Below are 27,715 nucleotides of genomic sequence, written 5' to 3'. Positions count from 1 at the left end.
AAGTCTGTTCCTTTTTTTAAAGATTTTATTTATTTATTCATGAGAGACACACAGAGAGAGAGGCAGAGACATAGGCAGAGGGAGAAGCAGGCTCCATGCAGAGACCCCGACGCTGGACTCAATCCCGGGTCTCCAGGATCACGCCCTGGGCTGAAGGCAGCGCTAAACCGCTGAGCCACCCAGACTGCCCCTCTTTTTTTGTTTCTTAAATTCACATATGAGTGAAATCATTTGTCTTTATCTGACTTATTTCACTTAGAATAATACTCTCTAGCTCCATCCATGTCATTGCAAATGGCAAGATTTCATTTTTTTATGGCTGAATAATATCAGGGAGCCTGATGTGGTACTCAAACCCAGGTCTCCAGGATCACGCCCTGAGCCGAAGGCAGAAGCTCAACCACTCAGCCACCCAGGCGTCCCTATTTTTAAGTTTTTGAGAAACCTCCATACTGTTTTCCAGATTGGCTGCATTGTTTGCATTTCCGCCAAAAGTTTCTCCACATCCTTGCCAACTCCTGTTGTTTCTTGTGTTAATTTTAGCCATTCTGACTGGTGTGAGGTGATATCAAATTGTAGTTTTGATTTCTATTTCCCTGATAATGAGTGAGAAACTTTGTACCGTTGATCAACACTTCTTCATCTCCTCCACTGCACCCCCCTCCAGGCCCTGGTCATCACCCTTCTAGTCTCTACTTATGAGTTTGACATTTTTTAGATTCCACATATAAGTGAGATCATGCAGTTTTTCTCTGTGTCTGGCTTATTTTACTTAGCATAATGCCTACCAAGTTCATTCATTTATTTTCCTTTTAAAAATTCTTACAATAAAAGAATTTAGGTCAACAGAGTATAGAAAGCCCTGTAAGATAAGTGTGTGTCTACTACACAGCCTAAGAAGTTAAACATTACATATATAGTTGAAATTCCTCTTTGTGCTCTAGTTGCATCCCTTCCTCCCTCCCCAAACTTCTGAATTTGACATTTGTTATTCCCATGCACATTTTTATATTTTGACTAACATTACTACATATGTATGCATACAGAAACAATATATGGTATTGTTTTATGTTTCTAGACTTTTGTGTCCTTGTGAAAATTTTTATTGCCTCAACTATGTTAATTAGATTTATCCACGCTGCTGCTTATACTTCTAGTTTCTCAAGCTCAAGAGTGGATTTCTTTTTTTTAAAGATTTATTTATTTTTGAGAGCGAGCAGGTGTGAGCGGGGTTAGGGGCAGGGGGAGAGGGAGAAATAATTTCAGGCAGACTCCCTGTTGAGTACAGAGCCCCATGCAGAGCTCTGTTTCAAGACCCGGAGATCATGACTTGAGCAGAGATCAAGTCAGATACCCAACTGACTGAGCCACCCAGACACCCCTGTGAATGGATTTCTTGTTTTTTAAGGATGTTTAGTGGTATCCCTGGCCACTGCCCACTAGATGCCAGTAGCATCTCCTCCTATTCCCCAGTTGTGATAACCAAAAGTGTCTCCAGACTTTGCCAGATGTCCTTTTCGTGGTAAAATCTCCCCTTCTCCCAGCAAGAACCATGTTTTAGTTCATTATTTTAACTACTGTATCATTCTCCATTATATATATATTTTCCACCACCTATTTTTCCATTTTCTAGTTGACAGACATTTCCAAAGTTTTAACTATTAGGAACACTATTGCAATGAGCATTCTTGTTCATGTTTCCTCTGCACATGTGTGGGGTGATATGCTTAGGAGTGAAAATGTTAAGTTGTAGTATATGCATATCTTCAACTCTACCAGATATCACCAAACAGGTTCCCTAATGGTTGTACTAATTTACATTCTCCAGCAGCTGAATAGGAAAGATCTTGTTGCTTCACATCCTCACTGACACTTGGTATTGCCAGATTTTGAAATTTTTATCTACGTGATGGATGTAAATGATATTCATTGTGGTTTTAATTTGCATTTACTTAATTACAATTTATTAATGCAGAAACCATTCCAAAATTATGAAGGCTAATTATTTTAGGGGGCTTAAAAATGATATTTGAGCTTCTGTGATCAGCTTTAAGAAGTGGTTTTGAGCAGACTCCATATATATGTATCATGTTTGTATTCAACTCATTCAGTTTCTGTTTCTAAAACCAGAGATGATGATCTAGTCATAATGCTGTTCTTCCTCTTAGAAAATGTTTCTAATGGTGATTACCATGTGTGTTTAGGGAGTGGCTCAAAATATTTTAATAACCAGAAGTTATTTCCCTCAGTGTTGTTGGATGCTGTTGTTCTAAGAGTTACTTCATTCCTAATAGCCGCATGTCAGATTTGTTCTTTGATATTGTGATCTCCCAGAAGCCTACGTGTTTTTCCATACCATATGAAATTGTTTATGTTCCTACTCTGTTTTCTGAGTCATTTTGCTAAGTACAGTAGGAGGTTATAAAATATGTTCCTGACTTTGTACCTATCATTGAGACATTTAAAATTCAAAAGGGGGACGTAGCATATGTGACAAAATCAATTAGTTATACATATAGGAGTAGTATGAGGGAGATGGAATTCTTCTGAGCTTTTGTGTGTAAAGGACAATTTGAGTAGAATTTTGAAGAGAAAATGCAGGTGAATTATGAAGGCAGGAGGAAATACATATTTTCATAGATGATTTAACATGTTTGAATTAGGATTTAGGCAGAAATGTGGCTATATTAATGTAATTTTCATTTGTGCTCAGAAATTCTCTCTTCAATACATACTTCCAGGTGAATTATCCAGTTACTTTATTTTTTTTAAGATTTTAGTTATTTATTCATGAGAGACACAGAGAGAGAGGCAGAGACATAGGCAGAGGGAGAAGCAGGCTCCCTGCACGGAGCCCGAGGTGGGACTTGACTCCAGGACCCTAGGGCCCCAGGATCACGACCTGAACCAAAGGCAAACACCCAACCACTGAGCCACCCAGGTGTCCCTATCCAGTTACGTTAAAAGTGCCTTTCTATTTAAGTTTCTCTCAGTTCCTCAGTAAGCCTGAGAGATGCTCCAGTACTTTGGTCTGGGACATACCCTATTAGAAAACCGTATTTCAGTATTACATTTCTAAATAACCAGATAAACTAGCTTTCATCTGATGAATGTATTATAGTCTAAAAGTTTGTTACCAATTCTGTTTGAACTTGACATTTTCCCATAAAACAATTTAGTTTTGGTAGTATGCCTAGATCAACCTTCAAAAGCCCCATTTGACCCATAACATATCTGAGTTACATAGTACTAAGTCTAAGTGTTCTGTCCTAGAGGCAGGCATCCATGTGCTACAAGAGGAAAGAGAAAGGGTCTCCTTTATAAGGCAGAGGACTGACACTAGACAACATTTTGATAGGATCATTTGTTTTAGATGTTACTCTGCTTCCCTTTTTATACCCATTACTGCTAGGGAGAGTGACCCTCTCCCTAGCCCCTGATGCCTTTATGTTGGCCTTAAGTACCTCACCTTTGGACGTTTCACCTGGGCCCATGAATTCCCTTCATCTGAGGTATCATTTGTTCACAATTACCTGCTTTTCCTGTCCCATCTGGGCTTCATAGTTATTAGGGGATATAATTCTAGCTATGAGTCTCTTAAACTATCAAAGAGGAGTTTGTATTTTATTTTATTTTTTAAGATTTTATTTATTTATTCATGAGAGACACACACAGAGAGAGAGACATAGGCAGAGAGAGAAGTAGGTTCCATGCATGGAGCCCAATGTGGGACTCGATCCTGGGACTCCAGAATCAGGCCCTGGGCTGAAGGCAGATGCCCAACCGATGAGCGTCCAGGCATCCGTGGAGTTTGTGTTTTAAAAAGAGGATAGAGTGTCTCTTAAGATAAGTGACCTGGATTCTTTAAAAAGTCAGTCCATGGGGGACTAGGGATAGGAGAGGGGCAGTTTTAGATTAAATGAGACTAAAACAAACACAACCAAATTCAGTGTGTGAACTTTGTCTGGATCTTGATTTGGGAAAAATAAAAGTTATAAAAGATGCTCTTGGGACATTTGGGAAAACATAAATAGAGAATTTGTATTCAATGATGTACAATCATTAATTTTCTTAGCTTTGATAAAGTATTGTGGTTATGCGAGAGTTCTTTTTCTTTGGAAATGCATGCTGGAGTATTATGATTTCTGAAATTTACATTCAAATAGTTTAGAAAAATAAGACAAATATAGCAAAATGTTAACCATTGTTGAATTTATGCAGAGGATATGCAGGTAGATGTTCATTGTACTATTACAGCTTTTTTGTATGGTTGAAATTTTTTATAATAAAAGTTTGGGGAAAAGGGAATATATGCATTAATATAACTTTTAAATCTTGAATAATCATAATAGTAAATTCAGGCAATGTGGAAAATTTTTTTCATCTACAGTAGCTAGTTATAGCTCCTCTAAACTAATTCAGATCTCCTACTTCCCTTATTTCACTTATCATTTATTCAAAGGTTCAGATTTTATCTTATTGGCAGCAGCTGCTCTGGCTAGAGAAAGGCAGACAGAGTTTCATAAGGCAGTGACAACTTATATTTACATGTAGATTTGTAAATCATAGATATCAGAATGTGAAAATCTTTGGCAGTGTGCTTCATTAGAGATCATGATTTTTCTTATTTTTTTCTTTTTTTTAATGTGTATTGTTGTTTTATATTTTTATAAATTTATTTTTTTATTGGTGTTCAATTTGCCATCATATAGAATAACATCCAGTGCTCATCCCATCAAGTGCCCCCCTCAGTGCACGTCACCCAGTCACCCCCACCCCCCGCCCACCTCCCCTTCCACCACCCCTAGTTTGTTTCCCAGAGTTAGGAGTCTCTCATGTTTTATTTATTTATTTATGATAGGCATACAGTGAGAGAGAGAGAGAGAGGCAGAGACACAGGCAGAGGGAGAAGCAGGCTCCATGCACCGGGAGCCCGACGTGGGATTCGATCCCGGGTCTCCAGGATCGGCGCCCTGGGCCAAAGGCAGGCGCCAAACCGCTGCGCCACCCAGGGATCCCAAGTCTCTCATGTTCTGTCTCCCTTTCTGATATTTCCCACTCATTTTTTCTCCTTTCCCCTTTATTCCTTTTCACTATTTTTTATATTCCCAAAATGAGTGAGACCATATAATGTTTGTCCTTCCCCTATTGACTTATTTCACTCAGCATAATACCCTCCAGTTCCATCCACATCGAAGCAAATGGTGGGTATTTATCGTTTCTAATGGCTGAGTAATATTCCATTGTATCCATAAACCACATCTTCTTTATCCATTCATCTTTTGATGGACACTGAGGCTCCTTCCACAGTTTGGCTATTGTGGACATTGCTGCTATAAACATCAGGGTGCAGGTGTCCCGGCGTTTCATTGCATCTGCATCTTTGGGGTAAATCCCCAACAGTGCAATTGCTGGGTCGTAGGGCAGATCTATTTTTAACTCTTTGAGGAACTTCCACACAGTTTTCCAGAGTGGCTGCACCAGTTCACATTCACACCAACAGTGCAGGAGGGTTCCCCTTTCTCCACATCCTCTCCAACATTTGTTGTTTTTGGTCTTGTTAATTTTCCTCATTCTCACTGGTGTGAGGTGGTATCTCATTGTGGTTTTGATTTTTTTTTTTACCTTGAATACAGGCTTCTTCAGGTCATTAAAAATTAGGCAAAATGTATTCCTTTATATTGAATAAATATTGTAAGTCCATGTAAAAATAGATAATAATTTAATACTGGTTTCATAAGAAGTAGTAGTGGACACAACTGAATTGTTACCTATCACATTTGTAATAGCTTTAGCCATAACTTACTTTATTTATTTATTTATTTATTTATTTATTTATTTATTTATTTATTTATTTTATGATAGTCACAGAGAGAGAGAGAGAGAGGCAGAGACATAGGCAGAGGGAGAAGCAGGCTCCATGCACTGGGAGCCCAATGTGGGATTCGATCCCAGGTCTCCAGGATTGCGCCCTGGGCCAAAGGCAGGCGCCAAACTGCTGCGCCACCCAGGGATCCCTAGCCATAACTTTAAAAGTGAATAACATGGGGGTGCCTGGCTGGCTTAGTCAGTAGAGCATGTGACTCTTGATCAGGGTTGAGTTTGAGCCCCACATTGGGTGTAGAGATTACAAAAAGAAAAATAAACTTAAAAAAATAAAAGTAAATAACACAAGGCTTCCAGTTGTGGAATGAGTAAGTGATAGTGATGAAAGATATAGTATAGGGAATACAGTCGATGGTATTGAATAGTGTTGTATGGTGACAGATGGTAGCTGCACTTGTGGTGAGCATAGCATAATACATAGACCTGTTGAATCACTATATTGTATACCGGAAGTTAATGTAACATTGTATGTTAACTATACTTCAATAAAAATAAATATAAAGAATAAAATAACACAAGTAGACTAATTTATGAATCAATTTCCGATAAGTCATACCATATAATTATTCCATAATTAATGCTAGTTGAATGAAATTAAGACAGAATGGTGAGCTTAGTGATGAATTTTTCTTTCAGCTTTTCTTTTTTAGAAAACAGATTTATTTATTTATCTTTAGAGGGAAAGCATACAAGTGGGGGGATGGAGAGAGGGACAGGGAAGGTAAGAGAATCTCAAGCAGACTCCTTGCTGAGTGTGGAGCCCGAAGCAGGGCTTGATCTCATGACCCTGAGATCATGACCTGAGCTGAATCAACAGTCAGTTGCTTAACGAACTGAGCCACCCAGGTACCCCTCTTTCAGCTTTTCTAAGTTTTTACATTTTAAAAATGAATATATAGAAAATAGTATGAATGAAGGTTCCTCAAAAAATTAAAAATGGGACTACCATGTTATCCAGCATTTCCTTTTTTTTAAATAATAAATTTATTTTTTATTGGTGTTCAATTTGCCAACATACAGAATAACACCCAGTGCTCATCACATCAAGTGCCCCCCTCAGTGCCTGTCACCCATTCACCCCTACCTCCCGCCCACCTCCCCTTCCACCACCCCTAGTTCGTTTCCCAGAGTTAGGAGTCTTCGTGTTCTGTCTCCCTTTCTGATATTTCCTACCCATTTCTTCTCCCTTCCCTTCTATTCTCTTTCACTATTATTTGTATTCCCCAAATGAATGAGACCATATAATGTTTGTCCTCCGATTGACTTATTTCACTTAGCATAATACCCTCCAGTTCCATCCACATCGAAGCAAATGGTGGGTATTTGTCGTTTCTAATGGCTGAGTAATATTCCATTGTATACATAAACCACATCTTCTTTATCCATTCATCTTTCGATGGACACTGAGGCTCCTTCCACAGTTTGGCTATTGTGGACATTGCTGCTATAAACATCAGGGTGCAGGTGTCCCGGCGTTTCTTTGCATCTGCATCTTTGGGGTAAATCCCCAGCAGTGCAATTGCTGGGTCGTAGGGCAGGTCTATTCTTAACTCTTTGAGAAACCTCCACACAGTCTTCCAGAGTGGCTGCACCAGTTCACATTCCCACCAACAGTGTAAGAGGGTTCCCTTTTCTCGGCATCCTCTCCATCATTTGTGGTTTCCTGCCTTGTTAATGTTCACTATTCTCACTGGCGTGAGGTGGTATCTCATTGTGGTTTTGATTTGTATTTCCCTGATGGCAAGTGATGCAGAGCATTTTCTCATGTGCATGTTGGCCATGTCTATGTCTTCCTCTGTGAGATTTCTCTTCATGTCTTTTGCCCATTTCATGATTGGATTGTTTGTTTCTTTGGTGTTGAGTTTAAGAAGTTCTTTATACATCTTGGAAACTAGCCCTTTATCTGATAGGTAATTTGCAAATATCTTCTCCCATTCTGTAGGTTGTCTTTTAGTTTTGTATCCAGCATTTCCATTTCTGGGTATTTATAAAAAAAATGAAATCACTGTCTGAAAGATGTCTGCACCCATATTCATTGCAGCACTATTTACAATAGCTAAGGCATGGAAACAACCTAAGTGTCTTTCGATGGATAAACGGTCAAAGAAAATGTGGTGTATATGTACATACATTATTCAGCCATTAAAAAGAAGGAAATTCTGTCACTTGTAACAATATGGATTGAGGGCATTATGCTAAATGAAGTATGTCAGAGAAAGGCAAATTAGTATGTAAACTCATTTATATGTATAATCTGAAAAAAGCAAACTCCTACAGAACAGATTGTTGAGTTTTCAGAGGTGAGTGTTGGAGATGGGTGAAATGGGTGAAGGTGGTCGAAAGATATAAATGTTCAGTTATAAGATAAATAAGTTCTGGGTATATGATGTACAACATGGTAACTATAGTTAACAGTACTACATTGTGTATTTGAAAGTTGCTAAGAGAGATCTTAAAGGTTTTTATCATAAGAAGAAAAATTTAACCACATGGTGATAAGTGCTAAATAAACTTACGGTGGTAATCATTTCACAGTATACATATATATCAAATCATTTTGTTGTACACCTAAAACTAATATAATGCTATATATAAGCTATATCTCAGTTAAAAAATGATTAGAGGCAACAACAACAACAACAACAAAATAGATACATTGGACTTCATCAAAATTAAAAACTTTTGGGCACCAAAGGACTCTATCAAGAAGGTGAAAAGATAACCCACAGAATAGGGGAAAATATTTGGAAATCATATATGTGATTAGAGATTAATATCTAGAATATATAAAGAAATCCTGCAACTCAACAACAAAAAAAAAACAAAAAGCCCAATTAAAAAATTTGGGTAAAGGACTCATGTAGAGATTTCTCCAAAAAAGATATACAAATAGCCAATAAGCACATGAAAAGATATTAAGTATCAGGGAAATGCAAATCAAAACCACAATGAGATATCACTTAACATTTACTAGAATGGCTAAAATAAAAAACCAGATAATAACAAGTGTTTATATGAGGAGCTAGAGAAATTAGGACCCTTATATGCTGCTAGTAGGAATGTAAAATGGTACAGCTGCTTTGGAGAGCAATATGGCAGTTCCTCAGTTGAAACATAGTTATAGGACCCAGCAATTCCACTCTTACCCAAGAGAAATGAAAACACAAAAATTTGTACATAAATATTTATAGCAGCCTTATTCTCGGTAACCAAAAGATAGGGACAACTTAAATTCCCATCAGTTGGTGAATGGATAAACAAAATGTGATATATCCTTATATAATTCAGTCATGAAAAGGAATGAAGTACTGATACATGCTACGACATGAATGAACCTTGAAAACATTATGCTAAGTGAAAGAAGCCAGTCACATATTGTATGATTTCATTCATATGAAATGTCCAAAAGAGAAAAATCTATACAGACACAAAGATTAATTGTTGCCTGGCAGTGGGTTAGAGGCTTAGGAAATGGGAGGGTGATAATTAAAGGGTATCAGGCTTTTTAAGGTGAAAGAAATATTGTAAAATTGATTGTAGTAATGGTTGCAAATATCTGTGAATGTAACACCTACTGAATTCTACACATTAAGTGTGTGAATTATATGCGAACTTTATTTCAGTAAAGCCGTTTAAAAAAATGGTGCTGGGAGAACTTGACATCACACGTAAAAGAATGTAACTTGGATCCCTACTATACATCATGTACAACAATTAACTCAAAGTTGATTTATTTATTTATTTTTTTTTCAAAGTTGATTTAAAGACTTAAATATAGGAGCTGAAACTACCAAACTCTTAGAACATAGAAGTAAATATTCATGGCTTTCAGTGTAGCAGTCGTTTCTTACATAGGACACCAAAAGCACAAGCAACAAAAGACAAAATTGATAAATTTGGCTTCACAAAAAATAAGTATTTTTTGCTTCAAAAGATGCCATCAAGCAAGTGAAAACAATGAAGTACAGATACATTCCACACATTGTTAAACCTTAAAAATATTATGCTAAGGGAAAGAGTTCCAGACACAGAAAGCCACATATTGAATTAATCCCTTTTTATGAAATTGTCAGGATGGACAAATCCATAGAGATAGGAAGTAGATTCATTTTTGCCAGTAGCTGTAAAGGGACCAAGGAGTGACTGCTGATGGGTATGGAGTTTTTTTTGAAGGTAATGAAAATGTTCTGCAATTACATAGTCATTATTGTTGCATATCCTTGTGAAATTACTAAAAAGCACTGATTTGTACATCTTAGGGTGAATTTTATAGTGTTCGAATTATATCTCAAAAAAAGAACATGTATAATGAAAAATATGTGCTGAAAATGAATTAACATTTGAAAAAAATTATCCCCAAAGGACTTCTGTGGTTTTGGATATTTGGAAATTATATTGGTCCAGTTGTTCAAAGCTCCAACGAAATCAAAGAAATAAGAAGAGTCCATTTAACTTGCTTTGTTAGGAGCAGAGGATGTGGGTCAGCAGCAGTTTCTGTTTGTTTCTCTGAACTTAGCAAAGCTAGGATGATGTAGTAATTGTTTTTATACCACTCAGAATAAATTTATTCCAAGAGATGTTTCAGTTTAAATAGTTTTTCCTAGGGGCACCTGGGGTGGCTCGGTGGTTGAGCGTCTGCCTTTGGCTCAGGTCGTGATCCCGGAGACCTGGGATCGAGTCCTGCATCAGGCTCCCCACAGGGAGCCTGCTTCTCTCTCTGCCTATGTCTCTGCCTCTCTCTCTGTCTCTCTCATTAATAAATATACAAAATGCAAAAGCTTCCCCAACCACCCAGTCTCTTTCCCTCTCTGGAGTTAACTAATGTTACTGATATAATATTTATGAGTCCTTCCAAAGATCCTTTTACATAGTGTTTTGATTTTTAAAATTACTGCCCTCTTGTAGTTTGGTGTTTTTAAAGAAACTACTTTTGGGGCAAAATAGAGTCAATGTAAATCATGGTATTTGTATAATACCTTTTGAGTTCTGTAGTTGGCCATTGTTAATTTTGACAAATAAGTCTAAGAGAAATACTTTGTCTCTAATTTTTTATTATGGTCACACAACAAGATCTTTATCCCAGGTCATGGAGACCCTAATGAATATTGGATTAATTTTATTGGACCTAAGACTTTTTTTTTTATTTGTACTTCAATTTCAGGTGATAGCATCTCATGATAACTGGTTATTTCCTGTTCTTCTTTTCCCTCATCACTGGTTTGGGTAAGTTTTACTTCAGTATTTCTCTTCTCCCTCTTATTTTTTTTAAGATTTTATTTATTTATTCATAGAGACACAGCTAGAGAGAGAGAGGCAGAGACACAGGCAGAGGGAGAAGCAGGCACCATGCAGCCTATGTGGGACTCCATCCCGGGTCTCCAGGATCACACCCTGGGCTGCAGGCGGCGCTAAACCGCTGTGCCACTCTTTTCCCTCTTAGACAAAATGGTCCTTTCTACATAATTTATAATCTTTGCAAAACTTTTTGTTGCAAATCTATATAATTTGCAAGTTCTGTACATTGAGCTAATATATTCTTCCAAATAAAATTTTTCTTCCATAATTAAACACTTTCTTTTTTAAAAAAGATTTTATTTTATTTATTTATTCATGAGAGACACAGAGAGAGAGGCAGAGACATAGATAGAGGGAGAGGCAGACTCCTCACAGGGAGCCTGATGTGGGACTCAATCCCTGGACCCTGGATCATGACCTGAGCCAAAGGCAGACACCCAACTGCTCAGCCACCCAAGCGTCCTGTAATTAAACATTTTCTAATTAAACCCTCTAATTTACCTAAACATGAATAATTTCTAGTGCTCTAAGAGAGGCCCCTAGATCTTTTTTTTTAAATTTTTATTTATTTATGATAGTCACACACAGAGAGAGAGAGAGAGAGGCAGAGACACAGGCAGAGGGAGAAGCAGGCTCCATGCACCGGGAGCCCGACATGGGATTCGATCCCGGGTCTCCAGGATCGCGCCGTGGGCCAAAGGCAGGTGCCAAACCGCTGCGCCACCCAGGGATCCCGGCCCCTAGATCTATATTGGGAAGTCTCTGGTTTTATTCCTGAATAATTTCTTAAGCCTGATTCTAGCTGCTTTTATCATAATCATTTTATATAATCCATTAAAGAAAATAGTTTTAAAGAAATATGTTCTTAGTTTTTTTTCTTTTCTTGTAATTTTCATTTATCTTCCTTGCTCTCTATTGGCATAATTTAATTTTCTTTATTCTCTTTCTCCCTCTACTATTTTGGAAGCTATATATTCTATTTCTAGTCTCCTACTAAGTACCTTTAAATTTTTAACATGTATTGTTAACAAAATCTAAGGTTTATTTCTTTTTATACATTCCAAACAAGACCAGGGATCTCAGAATGCCTGAGCTATAAACGCCCATCCCTATTATTGTTTTTTATTATTTCAGGTACATTGTTCCTTTGTGTGTGTGTGTGTGTGTGTGTTTGAATAGATAATACATCTTCATGGTACAAAATTTAGAAGATACAGAAGAAACTAGATCTTAATTGTTCTCACCACAAAAAATGAAATGATTAAGTGATAGGATAGAGGTGTTAGCTAATGGTTTTAATCCTACAAACCAACAATCCTACAAACCAACACATTGTACACCTTAAACTTACACAATGTTTTGTCAATTATGTCTCAACTTTAAAAAGAGATGCAAAAGGTCATATACTGAAATTTTTTCTCCCATTCTTATCCCCTAACCACTTAGTTCCCCTCACCAGAGGAAAACACTGTTTTCATGGGATATATTAGGTTCATCTATATGAAATTGGCAGTATTTGACTATTTTGATACACAACAATGGCAACTTCACATGGTTCAAACTAACATCAGTGGGAAAAAAAAGATTGCTGCATTCATGGAATTTTCATTCTAGTGGGACATATATTAGTTAATTATTGCAGTGTAACAAATTACCTAAAAATGTAATGGCTTGAAAGAACAAACACTTATTATCTTATAGTTTTTGTGAGTCATAAGTTTGGGAGTGGTTTTGCTGAGTGGTTCTGGCTTAGGATATCTCATGAAATTGTAGTAAGTATGTGGACTGGAGCTTCAGGCATCTAAAGGCTTAATTAAGTCTGAAGTATCAGCTTCTAAAATGGTTCACTCATCTGGTTGTTGGCAGGAGGCCTCAATTTCTTGCCACATGAACATCTCCCTAAGGCTACTTGAGTGTCCTTATGATGTAGAAGATGGCTTCCTCTAGATCGGGTCATTCAGGGAAGAGGACAAGGAGGAATCCACAGTGACTCCCTCCTCCCCCAGTGCCTTTCATAATCTACTCTTGGAAGTCATACCTTGTCTATTCCACCATATTCTGTTTGGAAACAAGTTACTGAACACAGGCCACATTCAAGGGGAAAGGATTTAAATTCCACCTCTTGAAAGGAGTAATGAAGACTTTGTGAGCATCTTTTAAAACTGCCACAGGAAAACAGATAATAAGCAACAAATGGTAACTAAATTATAGACTGTATTAGAAGATAATAAGTTCTATAAAAAGACAAAATATAGCAGATGTAAGGGGAATCAGAGTGTATTTGTGTAGAAGGGATGTGTATTGCAATTTTAAGCAGGGCGTCGGTGTAAAACTCATTAAGGGGATTAGATTTGAGTAAAGACTTGAAAGAGATGAGGAAGTTAACTAAGCAGGTATCTGGAAGAAAGTCTATTCCAAGGGAATAGCTAAATCAGTGGTCTTGAGGGGAGAGTAAAATGAGATGAGAGACAAGAATGCTGACAACATTTTATTAGTAGAATATTTTCAGTTGAGAAGGTGGGGGAAAAGTTGAGGAAGGATTATTTCCATGGCTGAAATTAGTGAGTTCATTTTTTCTAATAGGAATGTAAAGAAGAAATCAAGATGGATCGAAGTATGAGTGTGGATTCGGTCACCATCTCTGTGGAGGGGATAACATGTGATTCCTGTGTTTGGACCATTGAGCAGCAGATTGGAAATCTGAATGGTGTATATCATATTAAAGTAAGTTTGTCTTTGGAAATCAGTGAAGTCAAATGTTGTTGACTGGAATTCTAGAAAATTGCTTCTAACACTGAGATTGAAGCAGACACACTGACATGTTTGATAATAAAAACTGAGAAGATTAATATATTTTCTTTGCCCCTTTAACTTTTTTTATAAAAAAATACAAAATTATATATTTTTTTCAACTTAAAACATCTGAAAATGGAATCTTGACATTATTATGGTTGTATATTTATAGATTTTTTTTCTAAGTGTATAGATGCTAATATACTCTTTATTACTCTTAATTTCATACTGAACTAAAATATATGTTTTCAGGTAAAGGGTTGTAGGCTTTCTTCTCTTATATAGTGTGACAATTATGTGAAATAATAATGTAGTCTTCCTTAAGTACATGCATACAAGGTGTAACAGCAATTTTCTAAGCTTTTTTACTTCAATTTTTTAAATGTTTCTAGTTTTTAAAAAATATGTATATATATTTATTTAAGTAACCTATACACCCAACATGGGACTTGAACTCACAACCCCAAGATTAATAGTTACATGCTCTACTAACTGAGTCAGCCAGGTGCCCAGTTCACTCAGTTTTTTAAAAAAGATTTATTTATTTTAGAGAGTGGGTAGGGGTTGGGAGGATGGGTAGAGAGAGAGTGAGAGAGAAACCCAAGCAGACTCCATGCTGAATGTGGAGCCACATGCAGGGCTCCATTTTGTGACCCTGAGATCATAACCTGAGCCGAAACCAAGAGTTAGATGCTTAACTGACTGCACCACCCAGGCACCTCTTCATTTCAATTTTTAATTGCAAAAATAAAATTGACCTCGTCAAACCATCTTAATACTATATATTCTAATTTGTCTATAATGAACCTGAATTGTAACCATTATAAATAGATAAGCTAAATGGCTTTGTTTTACACCTTATAAACACAAGAACCAAAGTCCAAAAGTCAATATAAAACTACCCTACAAGGAATATAATGATGCCATCCCCCCTCATATCTTAAAAAAAAAATTTGGAATGTTTCCCATGTTCATTTTTTTGACATAGACATATGTTAAAGCTACAAAGGCTCTTACATAATGAATTCAATAATCTAACCTCTTCATGCGATCTGAAGAGAAACCAGAGCGTAACCTCTTCATTTTACAGATTAGCAAATGGAAGCTGAGATTAATGAGGTGACCTGTGCTAAATTACAGTTACCTATTACGAAAGCAAAACTAGAACTCAAGTTCTGTGATTCCTGGGCCAGTGTTTTCTGGTCATACAGTGTCTACAGATGCATTTTAATTTGCATATGTTCTCAAACTGGTTGTCTCTGAATTATTTTATCACATAAATTCTGAAAAAGTTAATCATGAAGGTGCCTCTTACCACCAATTGATGTATTAGCTATGTATTGCTAGTCTCTATAAATTCTTCTCAGAATAATTCTAGTATTTTTATTTTTATTTTTATTTATTTTTTTAATTCTAGTATTTTTAGTATGAGAAACCTCAAATTATGTTTTGTCATTACTTTTTTAAACTTTCTATTTCCATGTTCATAAAAATGTCTTTGAAATTAAAGCTTTTGGGGTAAAAAATGTTTTGATTAATCTTTATCATCCAGCTTTCTCAATCTCAGCACTGTTGACATCTTGGGTTGGATAATTCTTTATTGTCTGAGGGCTGCTCTGTGCGTTGTAGAATGTTTAGCAGCACCCCTGGCCTTACCCGCTGGATGCCAATAGCCTTTTCCTGCTTGCACTTATGACAACCAGAAGTGTCTCTAGGCATTGCCAAATATCCTCTGTGGGCAGAGTTGCCCTCAGTTGGGATTCACTGCTGTGGTCCCTTCTCAGAGAACCTACTATACACATTTTGGCTGTTTAGTTAGTATTTTATGATGATGAATTGATTTATTAAATAGGTTCATGTGCCACCTTCTCTTCATAATCACTTCTTATGGTTCTTTATTGCCAGTGACAGATACAGTGAGTAGTGGTCCTCAAACCATAACCTGGTTAGTTGTGAGAATCACCTAGAAGACTTGGTAAAACATGCAGTGCTGGGTCCTACTCTCAGAGTTTCTGTTTTAGTAGGTCCGATGGGGCCTGAGAGTTTGCATTTCTAACAAATAGTCAATTAATTCTAGTGGTGCTGGCCCTGGAACCACAATTTAGGATGATTATATTGCATGAGATATACCTACACTAAAAATTATTTGTTATTTGAAACTTAAATTTAACTTGGTGTCTTGTGTTTTTTAATAAAAAAATTTATTTATATGTTTTATTTTATTCTAATTTTTTAAAAGTAAGTTCTATGTTCAACATGGGGCTTGAACTCATGACCCCAAGATCAAGAGTTACGTGTCCATGGGTATCTTGTATTTTTATTTGCTAAATCTGGTAACCCTACTTTGAAGTTATTCCTCCTCCTTACTTTCAGCCCCTCATAACCACTGATTTGTTTTTTTGTCTCTATAAATTTTACTTTTTAAAAAAGATTTTATTTATTTATTAGAGAGAGAGACAGACAGACAGAGATAGTGACAGAGAACACAAATGGAGAGGAGAGGGAGAAGCAGGCTCCTGCTGAGCAGGGAGCTCGATGCAGGGCTCTTTTGATCCCAGGACCCTGGGATCTTGACCTAGGCTGATGGCAGATGCTTAACCAACTGAGCCACCCAGATGCCCCAAATTTTACTTTTTAAAAACTGTCATATAAATGGAATCATATGGCCTTTTGAATCTAGCCTCCTTCATGTAACATCTTGCATTTGAGATCTACTTATATTATTTTTTGTATCACTGGTTCTTTTCTTTTTCTTGCTGAGTGGTATTCCATTTTGTGGATGTGCCAAAATTTGTTTGCCCATTCATTCATTGAAAGACATACGGATTGTTGCAACTTTTTTGTGATTATATAAAACAATGCTCTGAGTGTTCACACAAGTCTTTGTTTGGACATATGTTTTCTCTTGGGAAAATTCCTAGGATTGGATTTATTCCATTGTATGGTAAGTGTGTGTTTCATTTGTTGAGGTACTGGCAAATGATTAACCACAGTGGCTGTACTATTTTATCTTCACCAGCAATGTTTGTGAGTTCTGCTTTTTCAGATTCTCTCCAACACTTTGTATTATCAGTCTTTTTAGTTATAGACATTTTAGTCGGTGTGTAGTGGTATCACACTAACTGTCATTTCCTTAATGGCTAATGCTGTTGAGCATTTCGTGTGTTTGTTAGGCATTTGTATGCCTTCTTTGGTCAAATGGCTGTAAAAACTTTTCTCAAAATTTTTTGCTGTTTTTCTTTTGTTTCCTTATTCAATTTTGATTGTTCTTTATTTATTCCAAATAAATCTTCTTTTAGATATGTGATTTTTTTGCAAATATCTTTTCAGTCTATGGCTTGTCTTTTCATTCTATTTTTAAAACAGATTTATTTACTTATTTTAGAGAGACAGTGTGCACATGAGCAGTAGGGAGGGGCAGAGGCACAGAATCTTCAAGTAGACTTCCTGCTGAGCATGGAGCCCAGCACTGGGCTTGATCCCATGGTACATGAGACCATGAGCTGAGCCAAAAACCAGGAGTTGGCGCTTAACTGACTGAACCATCCAAGCACCCCTCCTTCTGTTTTTTTTTAAATTAAGTTTTTATTTAAATTCCATTTAGTTAACATACAGTATAATATTAGTTTCAGGGGTACAATTTAGTGATTCAACATTTACATACAACAAACACCTGGTACTCATCACAAGTGCTCTCCTTAATCCCTGTCACATATTTACCCCATCCCCCTCTGGTAACCATCAATTTGTTCTCTATAATTAAGAATCTGTTTCTTGGTTTTCCTCTCTTTTTCCTCATATTTGTCTGTTTCTTAAATTCCGCATGTGAGTGAAATCATGATATTTATCTTTGACTTATTTTGTTTAGCATAATACTTTCTAGCTCTGTGTTATCACAAATGGCAAGATTTCATTCTTTTTTGGCTTAGTAATATTCCATTGTATATATATGTATACTATATCTGCTTTATCCATTCATCAATGGATGGACATTTGGGCTCTTTCCAAAATTTGGCTATTGTTGATAATCCTGCCGTAAACATCGGGGAGCATGTATCCCTTCGAAATAGTATTTTTGTATTCTTTGGGTAAATACCTAATAGTGCAATTGCTGGATTGTAGGGTAGTTCTATTTTTTGAAAGATTTTATTTATTTATTTTAGAGATTCCACAAGTGGATGGGGAGGGAGAAGCAAGCTCCCCGCTAAGCAGGGAGCCCAATGTGAGGCTCAGTCTCAGAACCCCAGGATCATGACCTGAGCCACCCTGGTGCCTCAGGGTAGTTCTGTTTTTACATTTTTGAGGAATCTCTGTACTCTTTTCCATAGTGGCTGCACCAGCTTACATTCCCACCAACAGTATAAGAGGGTTTCCCTTTCTTTGCATCCTTGCTCACACGTTTCCTGTGTTGTTCATTATAGCCATTCTGACAGGTGTGAGGTGATAGCTCATTGTAATTGTGATTTATATTTCCCTGATGATTACTGATGTTGAGCATCTTTCCATGTATCTATTAGCCATCTGTAAGCCTTTGGAAAAATGTCTGTTTATATCTTCTGCCTATTTCTTAACTGGATTTCTTTTGTGTGTGTGTTGAGTTTTTAACTTTTTTATATATTTTGGATACTAACCCTTTGGCAGTTATGTCCCTTGCAAATATCTTTTCCTATTCCAGAGATTGCCTTTTAATTTTGTTGATGGAAAGTTTCCTTTGCTTTTCAGAAGCTTTTTATCTTGATGAAGTCCCATTAGTTCATTTTTGCCTTTTTTCCCCTTGCATCAGGAGACGTATCTAGTAAGAAGTTGCTATGACTGGTGTCAAAGAGGTTATACCTGTGTTCTTCTCTAGGATTTTAATGGTCCTGTCTCACATTTAGGTCTTTAATCCATTTTGAATTTATTTTTATATATGGTGTAAGAAAGTGGTCCAGTTTCATTCTTTTACATGTTGCTGTCCAGCTTTCCCAACATCATTTGTCAAAGAGACTTTTTCCTGTTGGATATTCTTTCTTGCTTTGTCAAAGATTAAGTGACCATATAATTGTGGGTTCATTTTTGGGTTTTCTTTTTTTTTAATTTATTTTTTAATTTATTTACTTATATATATATTTTTCATTTTTGGGTTTTCTATTCTATTCTACTTATCTATGTGTTTATTTTTGTGCCAGATCCATACTGTTTTGATCACTACAGCTTTGTAATATAACTAGAGATCTGGAATTGTGATGCCTCCAGCTTAGCTTTTCTTTTTCAAGATTGCTTTGGCTATTTGGGGTCTTTCTTGGTTCCATACACATTTTAGGATTGTTGATTCCAGCTCTGAAAAATGCTGGTGGTATTTTGATATAGTCATTGCATTTAATGTTTCGATTGCTTGAGTCATATAGACATTTTAACAGTACTTGTTCTTCCAATCCAAGAGCATGGAATATTTTTCCATTTTTTTGTGTCCTGTTCAATTTTTTTCCTAAGTGTTCTATAGTTTTCAGAGTACAGATCTTTTACCTCTTTGGTTAGGCTTATTCCTAGGTATTTCATGGTTTTTGGTGCAATTGCAAATGGGATTGATTCCTTGATTTATCTTTCAGCTGCTTCATTATTGGTGTATATAAATGCAAAGATTTCTGTATGTTGATTTTGTATCCTGCAACTTCACTGAATTCATGTATCAATTATGGCATTTTTTTTTGGTCTAGTCTTTCAGGTTTTCTATATGGTGTATCATGTCATCTGTAAATAGTGAAGGTTTTACTTCTTCCTTGCCAATTTGGATACCTTTTATTTGTTTGTGTTGTCTGATTGCTGAGGCTAGGACTTCTAGTACTATGCTAAATAGTGGTAAGAGTGGACATCCCTGTCTTGTTCCTGACCATAGAGAAAACGCTCTCAGTTTTTTCCCTATTGAGAATTGTATTACCTGTGGGTATTTCATAAATGACCTTTATTATGTTGAGGTATGTTCCTTTTAACCCTACTTGTTGAGAGGTCTTATCATAAATGGATGTTGTACTTTGTTAAATGCTTTTTCTGCATCTATTGAAAGGATCATATGGTTCTTATCTTTTCTTCTGTTGATGTGATGTATCACATTGATTGATTTACAAATATTGAACCACATTGCATCCCAGGAATAAATTCCACTTGATTGTGGTAAATGATTTTTTAAAATATATTCTTGGATTTGATTTACTAATATATTGTTGAGGACTTTTACATCTGTGTTCATCAGAGATTTTGACCTATAGTTCTCTTTAATTGTAGTGTCATTTTTTTAAAATTTTTTTTTATTTATTTATGATAGTCACAGAGAGAGAGAGAGAGAGAGAGAGAAGGCAGAGACGCAGGCAGAGGGAGAAGCAGGCTCCATGCACTGGGAGCCCGACGTGGGATTCGATCCTGGGTCTCCAGGATCGCGCCCTGGGCCAAAGGCAGGCGCCAAACCGCTGCGCCACCCAGGGATCCCAATTGTAGTGTCATTATCTGGGTTTGGTATCAAAGTATTGTGGTCCTCATAAAAGGAATTGGGAAGTTTTCCTTTCGTTTCTATTTTTTCTGGAATAGTTTGAGAAGAAGGTATTAACTCTTCTTTAAACATTTGGTAGAATTCCCCATAAAACCATCTAGCCCTGGACTTTTGTATTTTTGTGAGATTTTTGATAACTGATTCAAATTTCTTTGCTGATTACCAGTCTACTAAATTTTCTATTTCTTCCTGTTTCAGTTTTGGTAGTTTATATTTTTTCTAGGAATTTATCCATTTCTTCCAGGTTGTCCAATTTGTTGGCATCTAGTTTTTCGTAATACTCTCTTTTAATTGTATTTCTGTGGTGTTGGTTGTTATTTCTCCTCTCCTATTTGTGATTTTGTTTATTTGAGTCCTCTTTTATTTTTGATAAGTCCAGATAGAGGTTTATCAATTTTATTAATTCTTCTTTTTTAAGATTTTATTTATTTGACAGAGAGAGAGAGAGCACACATGCACACATGCACAAAATGGGGGAGTGTCAGGGAGAGGGAGAGGGAGAAGCAGGCTCCCTGCTGAGCAGGGAGCCCAATATGGGGCTTGATCCCAGGACCCTAGGATCATGACCTGAGCTGAAACCAAGAGTTGGACACTCAGCCAACGCTGCCACCCAGGCACCCTACATTTTTCATTTCTGAGTGATTCTTTTTTAACTCTTATCTGGTAGCAAGGACCTTTCTGAATTCTTCCATTTTTTCCTCAAGCCCAGCAAGTATCCTTATGATTGTTGCTTTTTTTTTTTTTCTTTATTTTTTTTTTATTTATTTACTTATGATAGTCACAGAGAGAGAGAGAGGCAGAGACACAGGCAGAGGGAGAAGCAGGCTCCATGCACCGGGAGCCCGACGTGGGATTCGATCCTGGGTCTCCAGGATCGCGCCCTGGGCCAAAGGCAGGCGCTAAACCGCTGCGCCACCCAGGGATCCCTGATTGTTGCTTTAAATTCTCCACCAGACATATTACTTATATCTGTTTTGCTTAGATTTCTGGCCATGACCTTATCTTGCTGTTTCATTTAGGATGAATTCCTCTATCTTGGCATTTTGTCTAAGTCTCTGTCTTCTTTTTTTGTGTTAGAAAACCTTTTATGTTTTGTGCTCTTGAGATAATGGCTTTATGAGGAAGAGATCATTTACTGTCAGGGCCTGGCACTTTAGGAAATGTCTCTGGTGTGTGCTGTGTACACTCTGCTGCTGTGTTTTGGCTGCTCTGTCCTTCAGGCCAATTGTCTGGAGAGGGTCTCCTTGCCTGCAGTGGGCAGTGTTTGGTCCTTGGTCAGAGTGTGGAGAGTTTTAATTAGTTTCTGGTCTGCTGTTAAATGAGACTTGATACTACTTACACTAGCATAGAAGCCTTGCAGAACTGTCTGGTCAGGAGACATGCAGTGGGCAGGGGCTTCCACTGGTCTTCTGGGGAAGGGGCTTGCTGTGCTGGGACTGAGGCAGACTTGACTGAGAAAGGCAGTACTGGCAGAGCACAGCAGTATGAGACCTGGTGTAAGCAGGTTAGGCAGCCAGGGTCAGCACTGTGCTATTTGCTGCAGGTGGCTGTGTGTTTATGCTATTGGGGTTGGGTAGGGAAATCGTGCCAGACAGGTCCTTTTTCCCCTGGAGAGGGGTCTCTGTGGTTATTACTCTAAGGAATCACTCCGGGAAGAGCCAATAATCTCCCCCTTGTGTTGCCCTAGGCATTTTCAGTCACTGTTTTCATGCTATCTGCCTATGGATTGTTTGCCTGCCTTCTCTCCAGGAACAGCACAGTAGCCTCTGGGCTCTACTATGTCAGCCATGCTTGCTAACTTTTAAAACTCCAGGCTTTAGGGATATGATGGGGGCAGGGGCCTGCAGTGTTCTTCTGGGAGAGGGTTTTGCTGTGCTGGGACTGAAGGAGGTTTGACTGAGAGGGGCAGTTGTGCCAGAGCACAGGGGCATGGGACTGGGATCGAGCAGGTTAGGCAGCCAGCGTTGGGACCAAACAGCCCTGCTTGGGTGGCTGTGTGTTTATGCTGAGGGGCAGGGGATGGAAAAGTGACCCACCAGCTCCTTTGTTTTTGGAGAGATGTCTCTATGAATACTACCTCTCACAGATGTGCTCCAAGAAGAGTGGATAATCTCCCCCCATGTGTGCCCCAGGTGTTCCTCAGATCATGGTGTCTGCCCCTGGGTTGTTTGCTTGCCATTTCTCCAGGAGCAGCACAATGCCCTCAGAGCTCTATCCCAGCCAAACCAGTGACCTTTAAAACTCCAGTCTTTTAAGCCCTGCTGGTTCTAAGAATTAATGAAAATAAGCCCCTCTCATTTTCCCAGCCAATGGCTTTGGGGAAGTGTTCTCCTTGTGCATTTCCCTGTGTGTTCCTCTCTCTTTTGCCTTTCTCCATTGACCAGGGCTCCCGCACCTCTGTGGCACCTGCAATCCATTTCTCCCCCAAACCACATCTCCACACTTCCCGCTTTCCTTGATGTGGTCTCTTCTCTCCCTCTACTTGTGGAATTTGTTTTTTCAGTCCTTGGGTTAATTTCTTGGGTATTCAGAATAATTTGATAGATATCTAGTGTTTGAGGAATGAGATGAGCCTAGGGTCCTCCTACTAAACCACCATCTTAGCTCCCCCTGTCTTCATTCTCTTAAAAGTATCTTTCCCAGAGCAGATGTTTTTACTTTTGATGAATTCTAATTTATCTACTTTTTTCCTTTATGAGTCAGGTTTCTGGTGTCGTGTGTAAGAAATCTTAGTCTCACCCAAGGTCACAAAGATTTTCTTCTATGTTATCTAAAATTCTATCATTTTAGGTCTATGATTCGTTTTTGTTTGAGAGAGAAAATGAGTGCACACAAGGGGGTTCAGAGGCAGAGGAAGAGAGAATTTTAAGCAGCCTCCATGCTCACTGTGGAGCCTGATGTGGGGCTTGACCTCACCACCCTGAGATCATGACCTGCGCTGAAATCAGGAGTCAGATGCTTAACTGACTGAGCCACCCGGGTGCCCCTCATTTTGAATTAATGTGTACACATTTGATATATGGGTTGAGGTTAATTTTTTAATACAAATGTCCAGTTTTTCCAACACACACCATTTGTTGAAAAATCTATCCTTTATGCATTGAATTGCCTTTGTACCTTTTTTGAATATCAGTTGACCACATATTTATGGGTATATTTTTGTATGCTCAGTTCTGTTCCATTGATCTGTGTTTCTCTCCTTTTGCCAATAAATACCACAAAGTTTTGGTTATTGTAGCTTTATAATAAATCTTACAATCAGATATTGTGTTTCCTCAACTTTTTTTTTCTTTTGAAAATTGTTTTGACTATGCAAGTTCCTTTTCATTTCCATATAAGTTTTTGAATCAGCTTATACATTTCTATAAAAATATCTGCTAGGATTTTGATTGGGATTGTGTTGATTCGGTAGATCTGTTTGGATAGTATTAACATCTTTTAAAAAAATTTTATAAAGATTTTATTTATTTATTTAATTGAGAGATAGCCAGCACAAACAAGGAAGAGGAGTAGAGGGAGAGGGAGAAAGAGACTCCCTGCTGAGCAGGGAGACTGATGTGGGGTTTCATCCCAGGACCCTGGGATCATGACCTGAGACAAAGGCAGATGCTTAACCAACTGAGCCACCCAGCTGCCCTGGGATTAATATCTTAACAATATTGAATTTTCTAATCTACATATGATATATATCTCCATTTATTTAGGTATTCCTTGGTTTCTTTTATCAGAGATCTATAGTTTTCAGCATATAGATCTTGAATATATTTTTTAGGTATATATTTAAGTAATTCATGTTTTTTAATGATATTTAAATGGTACTGTTTCTTAAATTTTAGTTTCATTTGTTCATTATAAGCATATAGAAATGCAATTCATTTTTTAAAATTTTTATTTATTTATGATAGTCAGAGAGAGAGAGAGAGGCAGAGACATAGGCAGAGGGAGAAGCAGGCTCCATGCACCGGGAGCCTGACGTGGGATTCGATCCCGGGTCTCTAGGATCCCGCCCTGGGCCAAACGCAGGCGCTAAACTGCTGCGCCACCCAGGGTTCCCTGCAATTCATTTTTGTATGGTGACTTTGTATTCTGAACTTTGCTAAATTGTCATAATAATTAGCTTTTTTGTAGATTCCTTGGGATTTTTCTACATAAGTAATTATGTCATCAGGGCATAAAGAATTTTATTTTCTTCTAGTCTGTATGACTTCTTTTTCTTGCTTTATTGAACTGGATAGAATCTCCATTACAATTTTGTTAAGATTTTATTTATTTATTTATTCATGAGAAACACATAGAGAGAAAGGCAGAGACACAGGCAGAGGGAGAAGCCGGCTCCATACAGGGAGCCTGACATGGGACTCTATCCCAGGTCTCCAGGATCACGCCCTGGGCCGAAGGCTGCACTAAACCGACGAGCCACCGGGCTGCCCTCCATTACAATTTTTTTTTTTTTTTTAAGGTGAAGGAACATTTGAGTTTTTTTTTTTTAATTTTTATTTATTTATGATAGTCACAGAGAGGGGGGGGGGCGGCAGAGACACAGGCAGAGGGAGAAGCAGGCTCCATGCACCGGGAGCCCGATGTGGGATTCGATCCCGGGTCTCCAGGATCACGCCCTGGGCCAAAGGCAGGCGCCAAACTGCTGCACCACCCAGGGATCCCTCCATTACAATTTTGAATAGAAGTGGTAAGAATGGAATGTGAGGGTGATCGGGCTGCAACATCTGTCACCCCATTGACTGCAAAGGTTGATTCAGCTGATCTGGCTGGCTAGGCGGGTATCACCTTCCTGCCTCACTACTCCATGTGCATCCTTCCCAAAGCTGCATGCTTGGTTGAAGAGTATGACCTTCCCTGATAAAGGAAGACAGTTCTTTGGTCAAGGATATACAAGTAGCTGTGCTCCCCAGCTTGAACTTCCAAACAAGCTCTCAAGGTCCATTTATAGAAGAATGTAGGATAGTCAAGCTTCCAAGACTCCTTACATCCAAACGGGGTGCTGCATTTGGCAGTCTGCCTTTCTTTAAAAAAAAAGTGATAAGAATGAACATCTTTGTCTTTTTCCTGATCATGGCAGGGGTGGGGAGAAGCATTCAGTCATTCATCGTTAAGTATTACGTTAGTTGTAGGGTTTTTTGCAGATGCCGTATATCAGGTTAAGGAAGTTTCTTTCATTCCTAGTTTTCTGAGAACTTTTTGTTTTTGTTTGTTTGTTTATAAAGATTTATTTATTTATTCATTAGAGACACAGAGAAAGAGAGAGAGGCAGAGACACAGGCAGAGGGAGAAGTAGGCTCTTCGCAGGAGCCTGATGTGGGACTCGATCCCGGATCTAGGGATCACGACCTTAGCAGAAGGCAGATGCTCAACTGCTGAGCCACCCAGGTGTCCCAAGAGCTTTTGTTTTTAATTATGAATGGATGGATGGTGAAATTTTTCTTTTTTTTTAAAGATTTATTTATTTATTTATGATAGACATAGAGAGAGAGAGGCAGAGACATAGGAGGAGGGAGAAGCAGGCTCAATGCCCGGAGCCTGACGTGGGACTCGATCCCGGGACTCCAGGATCACGTCCTGGGCCAAAGGCAGGCGCCAAACCGCTGAGCCACCCAGGGATCCCTGATGGTGAAATTTTTCAAGTTCCTTTTTTTCATGTAGAGATGACCATATTATTTTTCTTCTTTAGGGTATTAATATGGTGAATTACATTGATTCATTTTCAAATGTTATACCAGCCATGCATTCACATGGTAAAGCCTACTTGGTCACAGAGTACATACTTTTTTTAAAAAAAGTTTTTTTTTTAAAGATTTTATGATTTATGGGGGATTCCTGGGTGGCTCAGTGGTTTGGCACCTGCCTTTGGCCCAGGGCACGATCCTGGAGTCCCGGGATCGAGTCCCACATCAGGCTCCGGGCATGGAGCCTGCTTCTCCCTCTGCCTGTGTCTCTGCCTCTCTCTCTCTCTCTGTCTATCATAAATAAATAAATAAATAAATCTTTAAAAAAATAAAGATTTTATGATTTATTCATGAGAGACAGAGAGAGAGGCAGAGACATAGGCAGTAGGAGACTCAGGCTCCCTTTGGGGAGCCTGATGTAGGACTCGATCCCAGGACCCCAGGATTATCATGACCTGAGCCTAAGGCAGACACTCAACCACTGAGCTCCCCAAGTATCCCTAAAAAAGTTTTTATTTAAATTCCAGTTAGTTAATATACAATGTAATATTAATTTCAGTTGTACAATATACAACACTTCCATACAATACTTGGTGCTCATCACAACTAACATATCCCTTAATCTCCATCTAGTATTAACCCATTCCCCACCCACCTCCCTTCTAGTAACCATCTGTTTGTTCTCTGTAGTTAAGAGTTTGTTCCTTGGTTTGCCTCTACTTCTCTTTTTTTTTTTTGTCCTTTTGCTCATTTGTTTTGTTTCTTAAATTCCACATGAGTGAAATCATATGGTATTTGTCTTTCTCTGAGTTATTTCACTTAGCATAATACATTCTAGCTCCATCCATGTCATTGCAAATGGCCAGATTTCATTCTTTTTGGTGACGAGTAATATTCCATAGTGTGTCTATGTATACACACACACACACACACACACACGTGAGATATATATATATATAAAATATGTATATATATATCACATCTTTATCCATTCATTAGTCAGTTACACTACTATCTCTATTTACTCAAAAAATACAAAAATACTAATTTAGGGGAATACATGCACCCCAGTGTTCATAGTAGCAATATCTATAATAGCCAAATTGTGGAAGCAACCCAAATGTCCATCAACTGAGTTCTTAACTTTTACTTATTTATTTAAAGGTATATTTATTTATTTTAGGGAGAGAGTGTATATAAGTAGGGGAAGGGTGGGGGTGAGTGAGGAGGGCGGCATACTCCCCACTGAGCAGAGATCCACATGTAGGGCTTAATCTCACAACTCTGAAATCATGACCTTAACTGAAATCAAGAGTCAGATGCTTGACCAACTGAGCCATCCAGACACCCTGAGTACTTAACTTTATTTTTTTGTGTGTGAGTACTTAACTTTTATTTTTTTATTTTTTATTTTATTTTTTTTGAGTACTTAACTTTTAATGAGAAATTTCAAACATACACAAAAGTGGAGAGCCTAGTACAAGGAACCTCCCTCTACCTACCCCCAGGAGAATCCTTGCTGTTTATTTTCATCATT

The 27,715-nt window shown here is 37.9% G+C and overlaps 1 protein-coding gene across 12 annotated transcripts in view; it reads left to right on the top strand.

The window, feature by feature from the left end:
* Nucleotides 1-27,715, top strand: part of ATP7A (ATPase copper transporting alpha) — a 153,460-nt gene that overhangs the window by 31,773 nt on the left and 93,972 nt on the right. For 8 of the 12 annotated variants that reach the window (XM_072816029.1, XM_072816018.1, XM_072816020.1 and 5 more), the window contains 2 exons: nt 11,048-11,109; nt 13,765-13,905. In XM_072816029.1, coding sequence (XP_072672130.1) covers nt 13,786-13,905 — 120 coding nt within the window. In that variant the 5' untranslated portion in view covers nt 11,048-11,109; nt 13,765-13,785. The remainder of the gene's footprint in view (nt 1-11,047; nt 11,110-13,764; nt 13,906-27,715) is intronic. The other 4 variants (XM_072816025.1, XM_072816024.1, XM_072816026.1 and 1 more) reach the window with 1 other exon arrangement.

This window comes from Canis lupus, chromosome X (assembly GCF_048164855.1).
Source record: "Canis lupus baileyi chromosome X, mCanLup2.hap1, whole genome shotgun sequence".
In the NCBI taxonomy this organism is placed as follows: domain Eukaryota; kingdom Metazoa; phylum Chordata; class Mammalia; order Carnivora; family Canidae; genus Canis; species Canis lupus.
Note: the sequence above shows the minus strand (reverse complement) of the source record. Positions and strands in the feature narration are given on the sequence as shown.